Below are 19,507 nucleotides of genomic sequence, written 5' to 3'. Positions count from 1 at the left end.
AAAATGGATATATCATATGAAGACATTAAGCTTGGAAAAGTGATTAACTGGAGATAAAGCGGAGAAAAGGTAAAAGGAGATAAAGCACCAGCCAATCAGCTGTGTTTGAAAAAGACAGTTGGGAGTTGATTGGCTGGTGCTTTATCTCCTTTTACCTTTTCTCCGCTTTATCTCCAGTTTATCTCTTCTCCAAGCTTAATAAATCTGCCTCTATGTCCTTTAGGATTAAACAGACATAGATTTAAAAAGTTTTTTTTTTTATAGGAAATTATTTTAAACCTGCAATTGTAATTTGACACACTTAAAAAAAAAAAAAAAAAAAGAATTATATACAAGTATACTCTTACATTTATAATTTCATTTTTATTTATCTTTTTTTCTTTTATTTTATGCAATACCAATAAAAGCACATGGTTGCAGCAAAAAAAGGATTCCATTTCCAGATAGCTGGTTCCGTATTTAAACAATTATAAATAAAGTTTAATGAAACCTTTTAATATAAAAATAACCTAGTAACCAGTATCCCACATCCATTTTTAAGGGCTGAGGCTCGAAACGCATTGAAGGAAGCAGACGGAGACAGGAAGTACGGACCCGGATTACTGGAAGCTGCCGCGGATGAGCAAGGAGCTGAGGCTGTGTCCTGAGAGTGAAGCCGTGCGGAGGAGAAAAGCTGCTGACCTACAATTAATAGTAAGGGGCAGATATGACTTCCTTATAACACAGCCCACTTTCGCTGCACTACGGCAAACTAAATTTATGACACACGGCAAAGAGAACTTTTCCGTTTATCTTATCTTGACACTGCAAAAATCACAAAAGAGCTTAAACATCCATTTAGTATTGCATGCGTTTATTTGATTTTAATTTGTTTTATTTTCTTTTAGCACTTTTTCTTGCAAAAGTAAAATAATTGGACACTCAATGCAGTTAAGAAATCCTCTGGGAATTACAGCAATGTGTTATGCTTGATAATATATTGTGTATGAGTATCAATATTGCTGCAACTAAAAAAAAAAGTAAAACAAGGATCATACATTACAGTATATTTTGCATGAGACTTTTTTTGGATGTGTGCCTATACACTCCATATCAAATTGCTCAAGATATGATGTAAGTTTTGCAAATGTTTTTTATGCTCTGAGTACATGTTTTTGCCTAGTTTTATGGAATAAATTATATTTTCAATATAAAATGCACTGAAGTTCAGTGGATTAATTTCACTATTCCTATAAAAACAATGTAATAACATCCACTCCATAAATTAAGCACTCCTAAACTTCTACAGTTTAAAGTCAATGTTAGAATATTAAAGCGACAAGAGGGTGGAAATGAAAAAAAAAATATATATTAAAACCTCTATAAGTTGGAGTTTCAATAATAAAAAGGAAAAAAAAATGGATAAAAACCATAAAGCATTTTGTTTAAGCGTACGGATAATCAGTTAATTAAAACAAATCTAAAAACAATATTACTTACTAAGTCTATATCCATTGTGTCAAAATCCATGCCTTCATTAAGATCTTCAATTCGCCCATCCGATGACATCATTACATCTTCAACAATTGGTTCTTCATCATCTTCCATCAGCCCTGGGTTACGCCGTCTTATAAAAAAAAAAAAAATCATAGAAAGCATTATAGTTAAGGAAGCCAAATTAGACAATGAGACACTATATATTGACCTATAGTAAAACAAGCAGCGATGCTAAGTTTTATTTATATAGCGCACTTTCCCCAACAGGACTCAAGGCACTTTACAGACATCAAAACAATGCCCATAATACATAGGATTTGGGTAGTACAGCAATAGATAAGTCACTCAGACATAAAAGAAAGGCTTGAGATCACAGTAAGCACAATGAAGTGTTGGCGCAGGCATTTTGGATAATAAGTTACATCAATCTTTGAACATACACATTAAATTAAACAATTCCAGGTCTTTCATTCATCCAAGCATGGACTAGTAACAAATAAACCATATCACTGCTTTAAGCGCACCCCCAAAAAAGTGCACTTTATTTTTACTTTTAATTTATGCTTTAGTTTTTCTCTAGGAGCCTGCCCAAGCCAAACTACAGTGGATTCAATTCAGTGGCATAGATGGAATTTTGCAAATTTTAGCTACTATTTCATATGTCGTCATAAGAGCTTTCTGAAGCTATTCACTAACCAACCAAAGTCAGAATTATTGGATTTGATCGCACTCCTACAGTATGTATTAGGAAATATTTTTGTTTCTTTGGCAGAAGCCTGTGTGGCTTAAAGCTGGAGTACATTCAGTTTTCTTTAGTTCTAAGCTTCAGAACATTAACCTTATGGAAGGAAACACGTTCTTGGTATCCACAATCTTCAGTCTCTGCTTTTATGGTTTGCATCCTGAGCTTAGCACTTCCAATTTACACTCTTCCTTTTGGTCTTGCAATTGCACCTAAAGATTTAGCAAAAGATCCATAGGAACGCACATCGGATCTTAAGATAAACCTTTGGTAAAGATGTGCGCTCGCCTGAAATCTTTTGTCCAGGAAGGACAAAAAATGTCAAGGCTAATTTATGCGCACATCTTAAAATCGCAGATCCTTTTTAGGCCCCAATACACTATGCAATTTTGGACCGATTTTGGACCGATTTTGGACCAATTTTGGACCGATTCCATGCGATTTCAGCACTTGGGCTGATAAATCATGTGAAATCGGCCCAAAATCGCATGCATTTGACATTTAATCTGATCCGATGCGCGGCCCCGTGCGCATCAGACCGGATCAGGAGGTCAGACGAGCAGCATGTACGATCATGTCCGACCTCCTGCAGCGGGCGGCAAGCAGCGGCTCTTAAATGAGTGGCCGGCGGGTGCAGCAGGGGTGCCTGTGAGGAAGCAGTCCAGCCACGGCGGTGATAAGAACAGTGGGGCGGGTGGAGGAGATCATCAGTGTGCTTGGTGCAGCGGGCGGCAATTACAACACTGCCCGGCTAATGATTGGCTGAGAGTGCTCTGTCTCAGCCAATCAAAAGCCGGAGAGTCATTTGACACATTATTTGAAAGATGTAATAGCCGCCGCTGCGGCGCTGGACACTGATTATCACCGCCGCCCATCCCACTGTTCTCATTACCGCTGCAGCCGCACTGCTTCCTAACCGGCACACACACACACACACCCCCCCCGCTGGCCACTCATTGGAGAGTCGCCGCCCGCCACACTGCTCCTCATTGTCCTGCAGCTCCCCCTCCTTTTTTTTTTACATTCGATAAATAACATGCAAAATTTTTTTTAAAAATAGCTCATCAAGTCCTAAATTGTATGTGAGCCTCCCGGGGAGCTGGCGGGTGGCTCGGAGGAGAATTGGGTCCGACTTGTCCTTAGGACAAGTCGGCCTAATTGTATGGGGGCCTTTAGATTTCTACAAAGATTCAGACCACAATGGCTTTGATATTTTGTAGCTAGATGACTTATGGCAAACTAATTTCCTTTGTTTGAGTATTCACAGCCAGATGACTATCTGGTACTTATGTAATATCTGGGCTCCCGTTTTTCTTATGAGACCGTGTCCGCTCGCCACGCTTCGGGCACGGTGGCTCGCCACACTATATAAAATCAACTCCATGCGTAGTTGGATAGTAGGGGTATGAAAAAATGGGGTGCATTTAACATGGGAGCCCAGATAATACATAAGTACCGACTATCTAGATGTTAAGGGTCTCCTGGATGTCCCATCGATAATTAAAATTATACAGATTTCCATTCAGAAAATATACCATAGCTCACACCATGATCCACTCCCAGAGGGATAAAATACTCTATATTCCTCAACTTTCTTTTTAATGTAGGATTGCCATCGCCTGTACTGAAAAAGTAACTAGTTCAACACTAAATGGACAAAGAAGTGTTATCTGCTGTCAATTTCTATGTTTCAATGTAACACAAGTGATAGCAATCAAACTTTGGGGCTAATCTACTACAGTATTGATAAAAAATTATGAATTTTGCATTTTTTTTTTTAACTGTATATGCTTTATTGCGAGACATATTCTCTAGATCTAATACAATGCTGGTTAAAAGTTTGAGAGCATCCACATTGTTCAAGTTTTTGTTGACATGCAAGCAATTAAGAGTTCAGTGAATAACCTGAAATTGTACGAATGTAAAGCGGTAACTGCTAGAGGTTTGCAGACTGAAAAATTATGTAAATTTCAGAATTCTAAGTGCCCTGTTTAAAGGATCAAGTAATGGACTAAAGGGGTATGCAATCCTGGATCACGGCTGTCGATAGCTCCCGACAGCCGTGATCCTGTCCCATTTGCGTTTTGCCCGACAGCAAATCGGCAGGTGTGATTCAATGTCCCGCCTGCCGATTGGCGAAAAGGGGGTGTGTCCGTGAACACTGTTGTGGATTGTCGATCTACAGCCAGGATCGCGACAATCCATGACTGTTATCGGCAGAACGGGCCAACAGCTTTTAAAGTCGGGCTAGTTCTCCCATGATCCCTCTTCAATGCTGTTGGTAAACACCGCATTGAATAGGGCCCCACCGCCATTTGCCCTGTCGGAAATAGCGGCGGAGGATTGAATACCCCTCTAATTATTCACAGCTTTTCTGTAGCAATGGAAGTAGTTTAAACTAGGTAGACACACTTTACAAAAGGTTTCAATGGGAAATGTAAATAAGGAGGGTAAATCAGGAGTCTCTTGACTAATTCACCAAGCAAGAGAGTTGTATCTATTATTTACTAGACACCAGCAAGAATTAAAAAAAAAAAAAAACTAAATAATGTTAAACTTGTTAAATCAATTTCAATGCATTTCTAAACAGAAACTGAATGACATTTCTAAAAACACATACAAACTATGCAAGATAAAAACTGCTAGTTTCATGTGCAAGAAACTAAAAAGACAGCTTTGTTACACATGAACAACCATTAACATAAATAGCATGAAAACATGCATAGCATGTAACATGTATAAATCCATATTACTGAATGTTTGTTAGATCAGTATAAACAATAGCAATAAATGACATTTGGTAGCTATGAATGCATTGATAGGATAAAGTAGTGATCCCTAAACTTAGTCCTCAAGGCACCCTAAAAGTCCAGATTTTAAGACATCCATACTTAAACATGTTTGATTTACTTAGTACCTCAATCCCTAAGAATATACCATCTGCGAACCAACATGGATAGCCTTAAAACATGGACAGTTAGGGCATCTTGAGCACAGAGCTGAGAAAATGTGAGATGATAGGGAAACTAGTTAAAAGGTTTATTTAAGAATACACTGCTCTATAAATAGTGGATAGTTTCAACTAAGAAATTCAGAATAAATGTCAAAAAATTAGAACTTAAAGCACACCTCATGATGTCATAAATAGTGAATGTATACACTCCCAAAAGAGGTAATCTTCATATGGCTATTTACTCCTTTAATATACGCCTACAGAATTCTATTCAAATTTACACTCCCAGTTGCTTATTTGGGCTACCTGGTGATTAAAGAGAAGGCTGTTCTCCTTATCCACAACACATTATACTTTATTAATGGCTCCTAGATTATGTACCACCCAGAAGATTAAGAACCAGAACAAAACATTTTATATATAAAATTCAAATCTGGCTTGAACATAAATATTTTTTATATTTTAAGTTCAAGTATTGATGACATCAGTTAAAGTTTAGTATCTTACATGGTTTGTTGCAGATTAGTCCTCAGCTTCACATAATTCATGGCGGCTCTCTCTTGCTGCTGCCTTGCTACTTCTTCCTGCTGTCGCTGAGCAAGCATCCACGTTACCTGTGTACTGAACACAAATGTTCTCTGTTACTACCTTTCTTCTCTATACATAGTCCACCAAAAAACACACCACATAAAAAATAAAAGAAACCGTAACACTTACTTATAAACAAGGGGAGGTTGATGGTGTTCAGGCTGCAATGGGTAGACAGGCATGTAACTTTCTTCCGGCCGTAATCTCTTCGGTTCTCTCATGATGGTGGATGTTAACTGAGGTGTTTGCATCATGACTGGAGTATTCATGGTTTGCTCCCTGTTTAGCCACATACTGTCACTGCTACTACTCTCTTCAGCTAAAAATAAAACATATCATTATAGGTAAATGCACAAGTCTAAAATATTAGGGGGAAAATGGAGAATGGAGTGGCATGCTAATGTAATACCTTCTGGCAGTTTCCGCTTTCCTGTTGCTGGTTTTGTTTTTTTACTCCTCACTGAAGACCCTCGTCCACTCATTCCACTCATTACTGACATAGTATCATCATCCCCTCCAGCTAATAAAGAATTTCTGTAAGACATGAGTGGAAGCCAGACATCTTCTCTTCGGAGAGACATTTGAAAGGTCATGAATTTCTCAAGGTACGCGTATCTATAGGGAAAAAAAAAAAAAACAGAAAATGGATATTAAAATATAAAACTGCTGTGACATTGTACAGGCCATATGTAAAATATTTATATTTTGGCAAATATCCATGGTCATTAGAAAATATATATATTCTTTATAATAAATGCAAAAAAAAAAATTACATGGAATCAAAACAATATCTAGAAAAAACCAACATGAAGAAAAATGATTGAAAGTACTTACACTGTTTTTTTGTCCTGTCGCAGCAGTTTAGATGAAAATTCACTTAAAATGTCAAGGAAAGCCATATTTAGAGGCGGATGGACTTCCCCTTGCGGGCTTGGCTCTTTGAAGGCAAATTCAATACCATCTCTAGAAGAAATATATATATATATATTTTTTAATGACAAATTTCCAAAAGTAGAATCAATTTGTAAATAAATCTTTATATCACACATGCTACTTTCAACAAAAAAAAAGTATATCGAAATTAAACAGTAATGAGGTCAACAATTTTGACAAATTAAACATTTTGCATGTCTATTTGCTTTCATAATAAATGTGCCTACATTGCCAGCCTTTAGCCATAGTTTTCCTCAGGAGTCATCAATAGCCCAGCCCCGAGTATGACTAGAGCAAGAGATCACTGGGTAAAACAAAGTAGTCATTCTTGCCACGCATTATATTTAGCATGGTGACTTGACTGTCAACCTTATTAGTGCTGACCTGCTGGCCGCATACCTACTTCTATATTTTGCATGGGCTGTGGACTATAGGTGGGGCTACATGTGCAAATGTGTGTAGTTACAATGGTTTGGTTGACAATGGTAGGTAGACAACAGTTCACGTTTTCCAGATCACCTAAGCTGGTGCACAGGTGAAGTCGGTACTAAATCACATTTCATACACCTGGTGCATTCATTCCTAACTGACACAAATCTACAGAACCACAGGTCTGGAAAACATGAACTGTTGGCAAATCTCAAGGACCGGTTTGCCACACCTGACTAACATAAAAGAGGTTTTGTAAAATTGTAAAAAAAAAAAAAAAATGTTGGTAGCTGTTCACTTCATGCCTGCTCCCTCTAGCTCATCTTCCACTAAGTGCTAATGCATTGCCACATAAAGTAGATTCTTATAAAAATGAAAGGAGGTAAAAAAACTAGGCTTTTTGTGCAGCTGATGGGAGAAAAGAGCTTATAGGGGTAAATTTACTAAAGTTTTATTTCAATTGATCTAAATCGATTAAGAATGCGGTTGTGTTTTAGTGGCTAAACTGAACCCTTAATATCCAAATAGTTTATTGTTACCAAGGTTTATCATGCATAATTCTACCGGTACTTGTTTCCTAGCACGGCTCCCATCTCGTTGATTGTATGCCTTAAGTTTAAGGCACTTAAGGCATACAATCAACGCGATGGACTCAATGTTATGTCAATCACCAGCTAATTTGCTGGTGAAAGACAAAGTCGCGTTGATCGCGGCCCCTAATAATAATGTTAAATTATTTTTAAAGTGAAAATCAACCCAATTTTACATAGGTGACAATGTGAAATGGGCCAATATGGCCCATTTCACATTGAATATGGTTAAACATTGAATATGATTAAAAAGTATGTTTAATGCCCCACCCCCCCCCCCCCCCCCATTGTTAACGCCACCCCACTATTGACGCCAACCCGAAGCGTGGCGAGCGCAGCGAGCCCGCGAGGGGCGGCGGTACGCGTCTTCCGACCTTTTCATAGCCCTACTATCCATGTCAGCATGGAGTTGACTTTATAAAGTGTGGCGAGCGCAGCGAACCACCGAGCCTGAAGCGTGGCGAGCCCCGCGCAGGGACATGGATACCTGTGAAGCCCGCGAGGGGACGCGTATACCTGTGAAGGTATCCGTGTGCGCTCGCCACGCTTTTGTCTCGGTGGCTCGCTGCGCTCGCCACACTTTATAAAATCGCCGACGTGAATATTAGGGGTATGAAAAGGTCAGATGACGCGTACCGCCGCCCCTCGCGGGTTCGCTGCGCTCGCCACGCTTCAGGTTGACGTCAATAGTGGGGTGGCGTTAACAATGGGGGGGGGGACATTTAAAACTTGGGGGGATTGGTATTAAAATGGGGGGTTTTGGGGCTTTTTACATTAAAATCAATGTAAAATCGGGTCTCGGACCATTTTACATTGATTCCAATGTAAAAATCGAGTCGATCGCGTCGCATGCGATTTGGTTGGCATGCGATGCGATCTACACGATTTTTCCGACCCAATGGATACAATCAAAATCGGTGGCGCCGTGCTAGGAAACAAGTACCATTCTACCTCTTAAAAAAATTCCAACCACCTTTACACAGCTTTCTGCAAGCACAGCCTGGGTTAAGGCACTAACCCAAACCAGCTCAGCAGTGTCTGCTGAGGCTAAAAGAACGAAACAAGGCTCTTTGCTCGCTAACATGGCACCTGTAATTTTGGCTTTGCCACCTTCTTTTTTTTTTTTACATTAATCTTATTACAATATCAGGGCCAATATCCTACTAGCCATGGCAAATTACTGTCCATAACGCTATCCTATTAGCCCTGATGACAATGCTTACTGTCAATTGTTTTTTGCATGCATCCGTGAAATTGCATAGTTCCATGATTTTTCACAGATCCTATGTATTTTTGTGCAATAATGGGTTAATTTGAATAGCCCAATTTTACCATCTGCCTGGAATCACAATAGACACCAGGGGTGAAATGTAATAGGATGAGAGATTCAGAAAGTGAGAGATTTGGTAAGAAAGCTCCAGTTTTTTTAAAGCGGCAATCATTTACACAGCAAAACCAGTTTGCCTTTGCAGTGTAAATGATTGCTGCTTTAAAAAAACTGGAGCTTTCTTACCAAATCTCTCACTTTCTGAATCTCTCATCATATTACATTTCACCCCAGTTTTTTTTTTTTTCTTTTTTCTTCCTTTCGGCAAATATCCCAGGGTAAAATCATGAAACAGGAATAAACCAACAAAAAAATTTTTATTTGTTGGCCACCAGAAAATAACGTGATGTCTAATGCCTTAGTATATGTACAGGAAAAAAATAATTATAAAATCTACCTTTCTATAGTAAACTAGATTCCTCTATAGAGAATAGAGGGATGGGAAGTTGAACTAACAGGGGATTTACAATCACTGTGCTGCATAGGTAAAAAGGCTGTGCTGCTGTCAAAACTGGCAAAGGAGCACACCCACATGTGGAGCAGTCAACAGGATCAAACTAAGGAAGGATACAGTTCTCTAACTGCACCGATCATGTAAAATTAGGGCACCTGTATACTGTGCCGACATAAGATCAAAGCACAAATTTGAAAAGCAAAGGACTAGCTGTGATTGTTTATTAAGCCGAACGCAATCGGCTGGTTATGGTGAAACACCAAAACCACCTTTGGCAGAAACTGCGAATGAGTTCCGCCCTGTCCTCATAAAAAAATCAAATAGGGGCTTTCACATGGCAATGCCCCAAATTCAAGGACATGCCTAGCTGAGGTCAAAACCAAAAGCATAACCGGTTTCCACATACAGTAAGGAACTTATCCTCTACAGAGTCCAATGATTCAAACCAGGAAGACTGTAGAAAAGTCAAAACCACAGACAGATACCACGGAGCTGTGGGCGTACAAAAGGAGGCGTATGTGCAGAACTCCCTGTATAAAGGTCTAAACCTCCAGTAACAAAGCCAACATATTCTGAAAGAAAATGGATAAGGCTGATCTCTGCACCTTAATAGAGCCAAAATGTAGACCGATATCGACGCCAGCCTGTAAAAATGTAGGAAACAACTCAGATGGAAAATAGTCAGAGAACAGCGTCTCCCCTCACACCAAGACACATATCGTTTCCATATCAGATGATAGTGTTTTGACGTCACCGGCTTCCTAGCCTGAATCATGGTTTGAGATCACGTTTCCCGGGAATACCCTTCCAGGCCAAAATTTGCTGCTCAACCTCCAAGCCGACAAACGAACCCGACCTAAGACCAGATAAACGAAAGGCGCCTGCTGAAGATCCCTTCTCAGCTGAAGAGGCCTGGGCTCATCCACTGACATAGCCAGAAGATCGGCGTACCACGCTCTTTTAGGCCAGTCTGGGGCAATCAGAATTGCTTGCACCCTCTCCCTCCTGACCTTGCGGAGCACCCGGGATAGCACCGGAAACGTATCCAGAATTCGTATCCAGAATCTCTGGTCCTGGCACAATAGAGCTTCTTGTTGAGCTGGGACTTCATCAGATCTATGTCCATGATCAGCCAAAAAACCTGGGTGCAGGTCGTGGCGACTGAGAAAGTCTGCCTCCCAGTTTTTCATGTCTGGGATGAAAATGGCCTTTACATGTTTTTCTGCCCAGAGGAGAATCCTGGAGATATCACTCATGCAGGCTCTGCTTTTTGTCCCTCCCTGACAATTTACACAGCCATAGCATTGTCCAACTGCACCTGAACCGCTTGATTCAGGAGCAGACTGGAGGCCTGAAGCAGAGCCCCATATATAGCCTGCAGTTCCAAGATGTTTATTAGGAGAAGGGACTCATGGCTTGACCACGAGTCCCTGAAACTGCACCCCTCATGCTACAGTGCCCCAACCACACCGGTACACATTTGTCGTGAGAAGAATCCAATCCTGGAACCCGAACCTCCATCCCTCCAATCGATGGGACGAATGAAGCCACCACATCAGTGAAACTCTGTCCTGAGGGGAAAGCCATATCATCCTATACATGCGTAGATACAAACTTGACCATTTGAGATCCAATTGAAGACTCCTGGCGTAGAATCGTCCATATTGGATGGCCTCGTACGACGCCACCATTTCCCCCAAGAGGCGAATACAAAGATGTAACGAAACCCTGTCCAGTCTCAGAACACCCCTGACAATCTCCTGAAGGATCTTCGCCTTGTCCGGAGGGAGGAAGACTCTGGGCCACCATGTTCAGAATCATCCCTAGAAAGAGAAGCCTGTGCGTAGGCACCAGATGAGACTTCTGGTAATTCAGAATTCACCCGTGCTGGGACAACAGGTGGATGGTCCAACCAATGCTGACTAAAAGCTGTTCCCCAGAAACCACCTTTATCAGAAGGTCATCCAGGTATGGAATAATGTTGGTCCTCTACATACGCAGCAGCATCATCTTTCAAGAATATCCTCGGTGCTGTGGATAGTCCGAAAGGCAGAGCCTTGGAACTTATAGTGATAGGTGTGCCAGGTGGGTTGGCCAAATTGGAATGTGGAGATACGGATCCTTTATCTCCAATGAGGATAAGAAGTCCCCCACGTCCAGGCCCGAGATCACCACTCTCAGGGACTCCATCCAGAACTTGAACACATTCAGGTAAGAATGCAGTGATTTTTAGGTTCACAATTGGTCGCACTGAACCGTCTGGCTTTGGTACCACAAAGAAGTTTGAGTAATGACCCTGTCCCCTTTGTGAGATCGAGAGAATGACCATGGCCTGAACCAACCTTTCCAACACTACTAGGAGCGCATCTCCAGCTTGTACCCCTGGGATACAACATTTTTCACAAAGGTATCCTGGCAGAAATTACACCAGACGGGACTGAGGAACTGCAACCGCATTCCCACCTCTGAGTCCCCCAGGGACAGAGGTATGGAGTCAGGCCAAAGACTTGCCAGAGCGTGTCTCCTGGAAACTAACTGAGGTGGGCTTACGCAACAACCCCCTGCCACCCCTAGAAACAATAAAGGTGCCCCTAGGCTTACCCCGAAACCAGCCCCCATGAAAAAACTGCACGGGAGGGTCCGGGAAGGAATGCCTAACAGGTGGAGCAGAAGAAGGTAGGAAAGTGGACTGTCCAGCCGTGGCCTTGGACAGTAGCCTCATAAACCAGCAAAACAGTCTTCTTTGACAGACGAGAAACGGAAGCATCCACTGCAGGCAGAATTTCCCAAGTCCAGTTGCCCTCAAGGGCGAAGGGAAAAGTGGACACTAGATGCTTGGGGGGAAAATTTTTTTTTTTATCCGGGGAGGCCCAAGCCTTCCTAAAAAAGGTAATCCAGATACTTTGAATCAGGAAAGGTGAAACTAGCCCTTTTCTGTGCAAAGAAAAAAAGACTGCTGTGTTTTTCGTTTTCTCAGCAGGAATATGTAACACATCTCTAAAGGCAACTCTAAGAGGTTCAAGGCCCTGTGTTTGATATACCTCCAAACCAGGTCCCCGATCTTCTACTCACCACTGACGTCTTCGGACAAGTTAGGGGTGTGAGGCATGCTGTGGGCGTGGGTGCAATGCCAAGCAGTACACTTACCCATTCCGGAATGTGACCGGAGCAGCACCTAAAGAGGTCGGTATCCCCGCCCAAAAGCCGCAGGCATGCTGTATGTCCAACCAGCATACCCAAATAAATAAAAATGTAAATAAATTCAAGAAAACCCTCTGGAGCATCCTCTCCCGATGGCACATTTTTCTAAACTGGGCTGTGGGAGGGGGCATAGAGAGGAGGAGTCAGCACACCCTGTTTAAAGTTTTATTTGTGAAGGCTCCTTTGAAGCCCATCTATACCACATCGTACAAAGTGAAACCCCAATATCCCTTATGGATGCTAGGGAAATAGAAACTTTGGAGGCTAAGCAGCTGTTTGCAGGGACAGTAGTTGACAGAGCAAAACCCATGATGTAAGCGGCTGCTGGCTGAGAATTTCAATCAATCAAATCTGCAACTTATTGAGAAAAATACTTACAGCCCTAATGCCCCGCACATACAGGGCGACTGAGCATCTGTGCTTAGCGATGCAGTTAAACATAGATAGCTCAGCACACAGCGCTGCTGAGCGATCTCTCACGCCCAGTGTTCTCTGGGGAGAAAATACTGGTGATAACTAGATTTATACTGCATACAGTATATATCTAGTCAGGCGATAGCGATGTGTCTGGTCACCGGGGGCATACACATGGAGCAATCCGTGCTTCATTTCTAAGCAATCTAGAAATAAGGATTTTTTCACCCCACCTGTTCTAGGCCAGTTAGTGAGAGATTGGGTGAACTGCGCACTCGTGATAACCAGTAACCTTACTGGGTTGCTGTGTGTCGTATAGGGGGAAATTTACTAAAGGAAATTTGTAAAAAATTAGGTGTATTTGTATTTAGAAATACACTTATTTTTGACATTTACAATACCGAAAATACGGCAATTCGTATTCGTATTGATAGCACATCAATACGAATTGCCGTATTTTCGGGATAGTAAATGTCAAAAATAAGTGTATTTCTAAATAACACCTAATTTTTTACAAATTTCCTTTAGTAAATTTCCCCCATTATGTCTAAAAATATACAGATTGGTGTAATGCAAAAACACTTAATTTATTTAAGAGGAGATTGGGATAGGCTGACGCGCATGCTTCTGTTGTGTTATGCCTTTAGGTATACAAAGTGTGGATTTGCTAAATGTGAAGTAAATGGCGTCAGTTGGGTTTTGTACAGAGGAGCGAAAGAATATAAATGGTGTTTATATTAAAAAAATCAGTGTACACGTAAACAAAAACACAATGTGGTGTTGCACCATGTATGTTAATTTGCTTGGAGCCCCTGAGGGAATGAGGGAATGAGGGCATCAACGGACCCCTTTGTACCATAAGCCAAGATGGGTTTTATGTCTCTTTTGCAAATAACGTATGTCAATGTCCTGGGGCAGGTGAATAGTAGTAGTCTTAGCACTTCAGTGCCCGTGTGGGAAATTAGAGTCTCCTTCTATGAGTGAAGGTGTGGGGGAGTGCGGGCAAAGGTAGGGTTAAGCAAGGAGCGGCATCCCGCTGACTTGCTTCTTGCCCTATCTACGGCGTGGAGGCTGGCTCTGCTGATCTTTGTAGGTTCTGGTGCTCGACTTTGCTGGGGGCACCAGTCCGGGAGTCAGGTGGTACCTCCGCTTTCGCTAACCCTTGTTGTCCCACGCTGTCCGGTTGTTGGGGAGCACTGCAGCCGCAACGTCCTGTACCCGGCACATCGTCTGCTGGCTCCACCAGCACGGTCAGGACTGCGACTTCTGGGTAGCAGGTCTTGCGAGACCAACAGTGCTGCCCGGGGTCACGTCACTTCAGCGCTGGTGCGCTCAACCAGGTTTGGCTGTGTGCGTGTACCAATGCGTTTCATTACTAGGTGCCTTTTTCAAGGATATTGGTGCTCTGTGTAGGTCCCGTATTTAAGGCCTGTCTGAGTCTCCCTTCATTGAATGTCAGTTCGTGGGGGGCGGGGGCGTGTTCATGGGGGAGGCGGATTCTTGCTGTGACAGCTGGGCTGCCGGTGAGATTGCTCTTGGGTTTCACCCAATTACTGTTGTCATTTGAAATTTGTCATTTGTCACAGCCAAACGCAAAGAATCCATCCATCATATGCAAAGACTAGTCTCCTCCGTGAGGAGTTGAGCACACCAGCGCTGAAGTGACGTGACTCCAAGCAGCATTGTTGGTCTCGAGAGACCTGCTACCCGGAAGTCGCGGTCCTGACAGTGTTGGTGAAGCAGCAGACGATCTGCCGGATACAGGACGCTGCGGCTGCAGCAGTCCCCAACAACCGGCCAGCGTGGGACAACAACAAGGGTTAGCGGAAGCGGAGGTACCACCTGACTCCCGGACCGGTGCCCCCAGCAAAGTCGGGCACCAGAACCTGTCCAAGTGTGGTAGCACTACAAAGACCAGCATATATCGGGCGCCGTGAAACAACACAAGTACCGAGACAAGTCAGCGGGACGCCGCTCCTTGCTTAACCCTACCTTTGCACGCACTCCCCCACACCTTCACTCATAGAAGGAGACTAATTTCCCACACCGACACTGAAGTGCTAAGACTACTACTATTCACCTGCCCGGGACATTGACATACGTTATTTGCATACGTTATTTGCAAAAGAGACAAACCCCATCTGGGCTTATGGTACAAAGGGGTCCGTTGATGCCCTCATACCCTCAGGGGCAACGTACATGGTGCAACAGCACATTGTGTTTTTGTTTATGTGTACACTGATTTTTTAGTATAAATAAACACAATTTATTTACCATATTATTCTCTCACTCCTCTGTACAAAACCCAGCTGACGCCATTTACTGCACATTTAGCGAATCCACACTTTGTATACCTAAAGGCATAACACAACAGAAGCATGCGCGTCAGCCTATCCCAATCTCCTCTTAAATAAATTAAGTGGCTTTGCATTACACCCATCTGTTTATTTATAGACATTATACGACACACAGCAACCCAGTAAGGTTACTGGTTATCACGAGTGCGCAATTCACCCAATCTCTCACTAACCGACCACCGGGTTACTAGACGGTACCCAGCATTTGCTGCACCACCCCACAAGTATTTGAGTAGAGCGCAATACCACCCCCACTCTCCCTGTTCTAGGCCAGTGTCTGGTCTTCCTCATAGGAAAAAAATGGACAAAGAAGTGAAAGAGGTTGCGTACTTTAAAAAAACTCTTAATAGTGCCATACTTAGAACTGGACCCTATATATTCTCAGTGTCAGTCTCTATAGGATGCAAAAGAAATCCCTTACATCTAACACACCCACCTACAATTGGCTCTCAAAACAATAATACTAATATTTTAACTGGCTTTGGTCTACAGAAAAATAGACTAAACCAACTTCAATCTATAACCATGCCCCTTTTAATTTAAGTGACATAATCTAGATGACAAAAATGAAGATATAATTACTTGTGCAACATTGCAATGGCTTCTCTGGTTTTCAGCTGATCAAGTCCAAACGTTAATGCAAAGCGCCTTGCAAGTTCTTTGACGCTGCTAAAAGTTGGCGATGATCGGTCAAAGTTATAGCCATGCTCCTGGATCATCTCATTGAAAAGCTGTGAAAAGAAAAAACACATTTTAGTCTGCTCTGATGTATGACTTGGAAATACATTCCATAAGACTAACCACACATACTAAGTATTATGGTCTATTAAAGGGTTAGCCAACTCCTGTTCTTGAGAGCTACAATCAGTTAATGTTTTCCAGATCTCCCCTCAGAATCATAAGTCAATTATGCTGCTTTCCCATTGCAGACCCGTTTTAAGTACTGGTATTTTTAAACGGTATTTAAAACGGTATTTAAAACGGTATTTAAAACGGTATTAGCATTCCCACTGCAGCAGATTATCGTTTTAAATACAGTTTAAGTGCTTTTCCCATCGCAGTGAACCGTTTAAAAAAAGAGTGCCTGTCTTTCATAACAACCCCCCCCCCGTTACCTTTCCTGGACCCACCCTCCCTCCCCTGGTACTTGTCCTGCACCCACCCCCTCCCCTGGCACTTACCTGCGTGGGGGATCCGGGCAGCGGGGTCCGGCATCATGGCATGGGCACAGCACTTCAGGTCCCTCCCTGTGGCTGGTGATGGATGCAGGGCAGTGGGGAGGCAGCGGGGTGGGGTCCATTTGGGATCCGGGCAGTCCCTGGGGCTGATGGTAACTAGTAGTTCCCTCTATGCGCATGTGTATTGAGCGCCCTTCATATAAATGAGCCGCTCATTACATATGCGCATATATAATGAGCTGCTCATTTATATGCACGGCGCTCAATACACATGCGCATAGTGGGAACTACTAGTTACCATCAGCCCCAGGGACTGCCCGGATCCCAAATGGACCCCACCCCGCTGCCCTGCATCCATCACAAGCCACAGGGAGGGACCTGAAGTGCTGTGCCCATGCCATGATGCCGGACCCCGCTGCCCGGATCCCCCACGCAGGTAAGTGCCAGGGGAGGGGGTGGGTGCTGTGCAGGTACCCTTCCAGGAAAGGTACCAGGGGAGGGGGAATTAGTGTGGGATTTTTAAATACCGTTTAAGAGGCATTCCCACTGCCTTAAAACGGTATTTAAACATGTAGGACTCTGCTTTTAAAACGAGTTGATATACCGGTTAACTTTAACCGGTATTTCAACTCTGGCGCTTTCCCACTGCAGCCTTAAACGGTAAATTGTGGGGGGAAAACGGCAATATACCGTTTAAGAGCTGCAGTGGGAAAGGGGCATTAATTAAAACGGAATCTGCTTCGCTATATAAGAAGCTGTAAATAAATAAATAAATAAAAATGTGTCAGTGAGTAATGAATACACCTATGCACCAGCTAGGTGGTCTGGAAAATGTTAAATGTTCGTAGCTTGCGGTACTTAGCACCCAAACATTAGCATCAGATCCTTTCATTCCTATAAATTGCGAGGTGGAGTCTCCTTGAATATATCCTTTTTCCAGCACATCCCTCAGATACTGGAGTGGATTGACATTTGGGGAACTCTGAGGCAAAGTCAAAACCTTGAACTCTATGCCATGTTCTTCAAATCATTGGCAATCAATTGTTTCAGTGTTAGTGTGCATTATCTGCTTATAGTGGCCACTAACATCAGGGAATACCATTGCCCTAAAGGGGTGTACTTGATCTTCAACAAGTTTCAGGTTTGTGGTATAACATTTATATGGATCCAAGGCTTCACAGCACAACATTGTCCAGTGCATTACAAAGCTAGAGTGCTCTCTTTCCATAGTGCATCCTGGTGCAATCTCACCCCCAAGTAAACAATGCACAGAAACTAGAGGTCCATACACACTGGGCGACTATGCCCAGCGTGTATGGACAGTGATGATGTCAATCCGCTCAGTGCATACACACTGAGCGGCTTTCCCCCTGCCCGGTGCCGACAGAAGGGGGAGGATGGTGTTGCATAGCGCAGAGCTATGCAAAGCCGTCCTCAACGCAGCTCATCTGCTGGTATTACCAGCAGATGAGCGTCTTTCCTGGCGATGATGCGGGAGCGCGCAGCAGCGTTCACCGCCGGGGCATACACACTGGGCGGCTTTGAGCTGAAAGTCGCTCAAACAGGTAGTTTTGAGCGGCTTTAAGCTCAAAGTCGCCAGTGTGTATGGGCCTTTAGTCATCAACATCATACAGAAGCAATATGACTTATCAGGCCAGGCCACCAACGTCCATTGCTCCATGATCTAGTTCTGATGCGCATGTGCCCACTGTATGCTCTTATCATGGTAGACGGATGGCAGCATGGACATTCTAACCAATCTAATAATTGACTAAGACCTTAACGGTTGAAACATGCTAGTGGTATTGCTGGGGTAGACTGCTTGAATTTTGTATGATAAAGCATGAATTCCGTGAACTGCCTTAATTTTCTCAGGAAAAAATAACCCATGAAAACATCCTTACAAAAAACTTTGTTAGTAGTTCACATAAAGCACTGTCCAGAATATTTTAGAGTTCGACAGAAAACTTCTTTTCAGTTTTCAACAGATAAGAGGCTTCTAAGGATCATTTTATTTATATTTGCCATTGGACTGTATAGCTGTGTACACATGGTGCGATTCTGGCTCATGATAAATTTTAACTACGCGGTTTTGGCTAACTGCACTTTAGATGTACTTTAGATCTAGACTATCTTGCTATTTGGCCCTAGGCCAAATACATTCTACATACACCACTTTACTCTGTACCTTGCTGATAGAGCTTTATAATTAAGTTGACTTTGAACAGATCCTTTCCATTGATGCAAGTAGTAACTTTTTTGACTAGAGAAGCTCTTATGTGAGATCGGACCCAGGCTCATTAGTGAGACTTGGAGTGCCCATGACACTGTTGCTGGTTCGCGGTTTGTCCTTTTTTAAAAAATGTGTTCGCAAAATCAACATAAACGCCGCAAAGCTTCTAGTACTGAATACCTGTTTTGGTATAACAGTTTCACAATTGACGCACGTGCTTGTGAATTTAACATAATTTAGATTTTTAAGAAAATTTGAGAACAAAAACATTGTGAGGATGTTGTTTACTGTAAATAGTGATAAGGGTGATGGAAATAAAAAAGTTAAAAGGAAATGCATATCTGATGCATTTCAAATAAATAAGCAGAAAAACGCCCCCTTGTAGTAATTGTTTTAACAATTTTTGTGTGCGTGTATGTGTTGTGTGTGTGTGTGTATTTGCTTCTCATGACCTAATTAAGACCTACTGAAAATGTGGTGACATTCCAATAAGTAAGAGTAGTTTTTGCTAGACACTGCCTGAAATAGGTAGGAATTTAATAGTATGGGAGATTCAGAAAGTGAGAGATTTGGTAAGAAATCTCCAGTTTTTTAAAGCTACAATCATTTACACTGCAAAACCAGTTTGATTC

The 19,507-nt window shown here is 42.5% G+C and overlaps 1 protein-coding gene across 1 annotated transcript in view; it reads right to left on the bottom strand.

Annotated features, from left to right (window-relative positions):
- STAG2 (STAG2 cohesin complex component) overlaps nt 1–19,507 on the bottom strand; it is a 115,499-nt gene that overhangs the window by 5,354 nt on the left and 90,638 nt on the right. Inside the window, exons 28-33 of the mRNA XM_083159333.1 lie at nt 16,047–16,195; nt 6,594–6,722; nt 6,169–6,374; nt 5,889–6,078; nt 5,679–5,792; nt 1,480–1,606 (exon numbers count right to left, since the gene is read on the bottom strand). Coding sequence (XP_083015459.1) covers nt 1,480–1,606; nt 5,679–5,792; nt 5,889–6,078; nt 6,169–6,374; nt 6,594–6,722; nt 16,047–16,195 — 915 coding nt within the window. The remainder of the gene's footprint in view (nt 1–1,479; nt 1,607–5,678; nt 5,793–5,888; nt 6,079–6,168; nt 6,375–6,593; nt 6,723–16,046; nt 16,196–19,507) is intronic.

This window comes from Crinia signifera, chromosome 9, assembly GCF_055691185.1.
Source record: "Crinia signifera chromosome 9, ASM5569118v1, whole genome shotgun sequence".
In the NCBI taxonomy this organism is placed as follows: domain Eukaryota; kingdom Metazoa; phylum Chordata; class Amphibia; order Anura; family Myobatrachidae; genus Crinia; species Crinia signifera.
The sequence above is the reverse complement of the archived record's forward strand: the minus strand, read 5'-3'. Positions and strand labels throughout refer to the sequence as shown.